Here is a 6,031-nt window from a genome sequence, read left to right as displayed (position 1 = left end):
AGTCCACCGTTAATCTCCATGGGCTGCAGGGGGACAGCCTGCTTCAGCTCACAATCTTTGCTCCATCACCTGGAGCACTTCCTCCCCCTCCTTCTTCACTGACTCAGGTGCCTGCAAACTTCTTCCTCACCTCTCCTCACTCCTCTCTGGCTGCAAAAGCTGCTGCTCTTTTTTTATTTTCATTCTTTTCCCCTTAGGTACGTTGGTTGTCCCAGAGGTGCTACCGCCATCGGTGACAATGGGCTCGGCCTTGGCCAGCGATGGGTCCGTCTTGGAGCTCGGCTGCTACCGGCTCTGTCAGACCTGTGGGGAGGCTTCTAGCAGCTTCTCACAGAAGCCACCCCTGCAGCCACCTCCACTACCAAAACCTTGCCACACAAACACAATGTAAACAGCCTCTGAGCCGATAGCTTTGACGGTCTCTACCTACAATTAGAAGGTGAAGGTGGCATTGCTCTCCACCTACAGAGTCCCCCGACTGGCTCTAATAACGAGCCCTTAGAAGAGATTTGCCTTCATTACCGCAGGAATAAAAACGCCCAATTGCTCCTCATACAAGTTACCCAAGTGAGGGAAACATATCATGTTTCAGGTGAAAAGCTTAAACCCTCCTGCATAGCAGAGAACATAAAGAAGACTCGATCTCATCGATCTCCTGGCCATGCCAACGCAGTTAATAAAGAGGAGCTTCAGTACGGATCATCTCCCCGGTTACCTGCAGGCGCTACAGAGGGAGAGACATCTTCAGTACGTGTTTTGGAGCTTAACATTATCCTAGGTACAGAGCTGGAGTTTCTGGCCACAAAGCACTCCAAGGTGAAAGCCACCCCACCAAGGAGCAAGCTACCAGGGTGTCTGGAAAACCACGAGCTGGCAATGTGCGCCCGCAGCCCAGGTGGCCAACCGCATCCTGGGCTGCAGCAAACAAAGTGTGGCCAGCGGGTCAAGGGGGGTGATTCTGCCCCTCTGCTCTGCTCTGGTGAGACCCCACCTGGAGTGCTGTGTCCAGCTTTGCAGTACAGGAAAGACACAGAGCTGCTGGAGTCAGTCCAGAGGAGGGCCAAGAAGATGATCAGAGGGCTGGAGCACCTCTACTTTGAAGAGAGGCTGAGGGAGTGTGGGTCGTTCAGCTGGGAGGAGAGAAAGCTCCAGGGAGATCTTACTGCAGCCTTCCAGTACCTAGAAGGGGCCTGTAAGAAATCTGGAGAGGGACTCTTTTTGATAGGACAAGGGGTAATGGATTTAAACTAAGAGAGGGAAGATGTAGGTCTGATATTAGGAAGAAATCCCTCCCTGTGAGGGTGGTGAGGCCCTGGCACAGGCTGCCCAGAGAAGCTGTGGCTGCCCCCTCCCTGGCAGTGTTCAAGGCCAGGCAGGGTGGGGCTTTGGGCAACCTGGTCTAGAGGAGGGTGTCCCTGCCCATGGCAGGGGGGTTGGCACTAGATGGGTTTTGAGGACCCTTTCAACCTACTCTATGATATCGTTCTTGGATGCACGTGGTTTGTCCTGATGGCTTCTTTTTTCAGCTGGGATGGCATTCTGTAACCTCCACCTCTCTTCATTTAGGAGAAGACAACTGACAAAGTAAATGATCCAACAAAAATGTGAATAAACGCCCATCCTCCTGCGAGGGCACGACTGAAGGGGCAGGTATGTTCCACAGCCACTGGAAAGCTTGGTAGCCATGTGCAGGTATATTAGGCACATTTTCAAGCCTGACTTGGGCAGAATGTCACTTATTAACACTAACACTGTTCAGGAATGTTACAAGAAAAAGCTGTAGGATCACAGTAGTAACTTAGAATAAAAGCAGAGCTGAGAGAGAAAGAATAGCTAAAGAGACCAATTGCTACAATTTACTTTGGAGGTGACAGCAAGGCAAACACTGTATGTTTCAATGAACTTTATTTAATTCTGTATTATACAAGTGGGATCTGAATCCCCAAACTTCCCATCCTCAACATAATGGAGAAGCACGACCGTAGAAAAGGAAGGCAGAATTTTGCAGCCAGGAGCCAGGCTAGACCAAGACATCTCTGCCCCAGTGGTCAGAAATTCTTCCTCCTTCACACAATGTGCTTCCCAGACCAGCAGGTTTACCCCAGGAATAAGAGAGAGCTAGCTCTAAACACTCCCTCCTACTCCTCTCCCCACCAAAACGGGCTGCTCAATGCCAGCAGTGGAATGGTTAAAGTTAGGGAGTATGTTAGGTTTTCGGTCTCTCCACCAGCCCACTAGATTAAGAAGTGGCCCGGTTACTCCCTCTCTCCTGAAAAAGCATTCAGGAAAATCAAAGACCTAAAATGCTGAAGACTTACCTCCTTTCCTTCCCCCATCCCATAGCCTTGTTCTCTAAGCAGAGAGTAGGCAATGAACTCTGAGGAGGCTGAAGGAAAGCCAAGGAAACTCAGGGGCTACCTGAATCCCTGGGAATCTGGTGGCTACCCTGGTGCCCTCATTCATTCCCTTTGAGGTTCAGAGACCTGTGTGGAATAGTACACAGAGAGGGCCTCCCTTAGGGATTCGGAAGCAACCAGGGATACAGAACACACAGCAACTGCCGTGAGGGTACACACCATTCCAGGGATGGCCCAAACCACAAGCAGGGCAGGACTTTCCCCAGCCAAGGCCCGAGGGGCTGGGGGCGCTGGGACAGGGCCCTGGCAGGGGGAAGGGAGCTCCTGCAGTAGTACTGAGGGCTCACGGGATTTTACTTCTTCTTCCTCTCCTGGGAACAGCGAGGGCAGAACCTGGTAGAAAGGGAAGTAAAAAGCCAGCATTAAGGGCATGACACGAACCTCGAACATACAACCCCAAAGGACCTTTTCCGTGGTCCTAGGCAAAGCCTTAATTCAGATTTTCCTCTTTAAGAAATCTTCTAAAGTGTGCATATACAGTACTCTCTCTTCTGCCACCCAGGACCTCCACTTTCCAAAGACCAATGGGCCTTCCAGGTTGCTTGTTCACTCACCATTTTCCTCTTGGTTTTGTTGTCAGACCCACACAGGCAAAATGAAACCATTCAATGGAACACTGTTGGGACAGAGAGCATCAGTTAAAGCGCAATTTTCTTCTGAAATCATTGCTTCTGGGCTACCAGTTTCCCAACATCTGACCACAAACTCCCACATCCCTAGCGGCAATCCAGGAATGCAGACTCACATCCAACCTATTCATTGCTAGCACAGAGAATTCCTCTGCTCCCCTGCTAAGTATGAAGGCACAAAAGCAACCTGTTACTTTAAGGAAAACCCTGAAGAAAGAGGCACTTAAAGTGGACATACCTTTGCCCTTCCAAACGGCAAGCCCTCTTGTTCCTGCTTGCTGTATCAGAGCCCACCCAAACAGGGCAAGATTTCCCATGCAAGAGCCTCCCCATTCCCTTCTCCCCCATTTCCACCAAGTGCAGGTTCTTACATCTGGGTTGTCACAGCCAATCATCTCCCCGTAGGAGACCTGGTGGCAGAGGCAGTAAGTAGGCTCATTGGGGTCCACGGGCATATCCAACACATCCGAAGGATGCACATTTCCAAAGGTGACGGAAGGCATCCCATATTCTGTGCTACTGCAGGACAGGAATAAAGCAGGTCAGCAAAATACCTGGCTCCAAGTCCCTTCTTATCACCAAGACAATGTCCTCGTTTGCCAGAGACAGCCACTTCTTTTTTTCTTTAAGCACCTACACCTAACTCCACTGAAGTGACCTGCCTTCCCCCTCATGCCACACACCCGCTTCCCCCCCCGAAAGAATTAAAAGGTGTCCCTCCTCTTGCTTCCCAAGAAAGGCCAGGGCACACTGTCTGGTCTGGGTCGGGATCAGACCCTTCACATGCAGGCCTGGCTAGGTCTCCCCCGGTCTGATCTGCTCCCACAGATGCCTTTAACACTTACGTGCGGACAAGCTTCAGTTTCTTCTGGGCAGTTTTTGGTGCCTCCTCATCAGAGTTCTTCCCTTTAGAGCGAGCACGGGCAGCTTTCTTCTCTTTTTGGGCTCGGCCCTCTGGTAAGAAGAGAGAAAGGTGTTGCATTCTCCACCCCATCAAAATAGTAACACCTGATAGTAACAACCTCTCCAGCACTGAAACACACTACTTCAGAGGGTATACTGGCTTTGGGCCATGCACCCCATCTTAATTTTATCTAGTGGCCTTGAATACGCTCACACAAGAAGAGCCCAGGTCACCATCTTTTTACCTGTCCTTCAGATTCCAGCGTAACAGTCTGTGATCTGTACCACTCCAGTGCCTGCCTTCATCCCCACCACTTCCATAGTCACTTGGCTGCCTCCTGTATCAATCTGCAGCCCAGTGGTGGTACTCACTCTTCTTGCCCTTGCTGGAAGAACTGTCATAGTCACTCGACTCTATCTGCTTCTCCTTCAGGTCTGCTTCAAAGCGAGCAAGGTCTGTGTCCAGCCTCCGGATGTGCTTATCAACCTGCAAAGGTGACAGCAACCAGGAGTTACCACAGAACAGAGCCCAGGAGAGCACAGGGCCTGCACTAAGAGCTGAGAAGCAAGAGTGGGTAGGGCCTAAAAAGAGAGATCAGGGCCTTCCAGGCTTGGGGGCTTTAGTCTTTCAGACAATAAGCACTAGACACTTCCCTTCATACCATCTCATAGGTCTGCATAGCCAGCTGAACCTTGTCATCTCCAAACTCCTTGCATTTCCCATAGGCCTCCTGGATTTGCTTGAGAAGCCCCAGTTTCTCCTCTGAAGACAAAGTCCGTGCATTGCTGATGTACTCTGTGGCCAGCTTATCGATCTCCGACTTGAGGTCTGAAATAATTTCACCATTACATACATAAATACAGACATTCACACGACAGTGTCCTCCATCAAGAGAGACTGAAGGATCACAGCAGTTGCAAGTTTCCTCTCCTGCCCCATGATAAATGTAAAGGAAAGGAACACTGGCCAAGCTGCACACTTCCTATCTCGTCAACCAAACCATCTCTGAGCCTTACCTTCGGTTCTCTGATCCAGATCTCGCATGAGCTGGAAGTTTCTCTGCAATTCAAACGGCAGGTTCTCAATACCTGCAGGGAAAGGAGGACACATGGAGCAGTCAGGTTCCCATCCGCGACGCCAAGGCAGTGACAAAGCCAGCGCGACTGGTAATGACCCGTACACTGATCCAGCAATTCCTAACACCCTTTCCCGGTGCACATTAGTGTGTCTCCATTCATTGTCAACTCCAAAGGAGACATAGTATTAAAAATTCATGTATTTACCCCAGAAGCATAGTTCTATAATACGCAGTAGTTAATAGAAAAGTGCTGCCATGCAGAAAGGCCTACGTTAAGAAGAGAAAACCAAAATTTTTAATGAAGTCAGTGATCATAATACAGTGTATCCATCCAAGAATTCCATTCTATAGTGAATAAAGTCGTACAACAGCTGGTAAATCAATGCCCTTTCGGTATTTCTACACAAGGATGTCAAAATTAAGAGTTGATCAAATTCTAATTCACTAAAAAGTGAGCAGGGCTTAGTGTATTGGTTTTACATATATGGGACAAGAGACACTTTGTGCAGAACCAAAGAGCAAGTGTGAGACAGGATGGGGAGCAGTGAACAACAATCTTAATCCACTGCCACGCATTCCTTGTTCTGCTTTCCACACTGTAATCTCAGCATGGGCTGTCCAGCACCTGGGATGATGCTATACACTGTGAATTATAAATGCCTGTAGGGCTCTAAATGAGCAATGTGAAGTTGATAGTCAATTAATTTTCAATGCACTATGCTACTCACCCCTAGGCATCACCAGATGCTCAGCTGACAAATGTGATAAAAACAATTCTCATTTCTCCATGCTTGTCTAATCAAACTGAGCTGCAGCGTCACTGCATTAGCATGAAGCCCAAGTGTGACTGTCGTCACCTTTATACATACAAAAATAAATAAATAAAATCTTACAGGTTTAAAAAAAAAAGGGGGGGGGGGAATAAGCTCTCAGAAACACAACAAAAGGACGCCTGCTTCCTGAACCCACTCCCCAACACAGCATGTAAATGATGTGAGGTCTA

At 49.0% G+C, this 6,031-nt stretch overlaps 1 protein-coding gene across 1 annotated transcript; it reads right to left on the bottom strand.

Annotated features, from left to right (window-relative positions):
- Window positions 1–2,682: 2,682 nt before the first annotated feature.
- ING4 (inhibitor of growth family member 4) lies at window positions 2,683–5,025 on the bottom strand. The gene is made up of 7 exons (XM_084270397.1): window positions 4,967–5,025; window positions 4,612–4,778; window positions 4,322–4,436; window positions 3,892–4,000; window positions 3,418–3,565; window positions 2,972–3,033; window positions 2,683–2,750 (listed from the first exon to the last, which is right to left on the bottom strand). Exons 1-7 carry the CDS (start codon window positions 4,992–4,994, stop codon window positions 2,711–2,713), a joined length of 669 nt encoding a protein of 222 aa, XP_084126523.1. The 5' UTR covers window positions 4,995–5,025; the 3' UTR covers window positions 2,683–2,710.
- Window positions 5,026–6,031: the final 1,006 nt, after the last annotated feature.

This window comes from Gallinula chloropus (genome assembly GCF_964237585.1).
Source record: "Gallinula chloropus genome assembly, chromosome: 1".
NCBI classification, from domain to species: domain Eukaryota; kingdom Metazoa; phylum Chordata; class Aves; order Gruiformes; family Rallidae; genus Gallinula; species Gallinula chloropus.
This window is presented reverse-complemented; position numbering and strand designations above follow the sequence as displayed.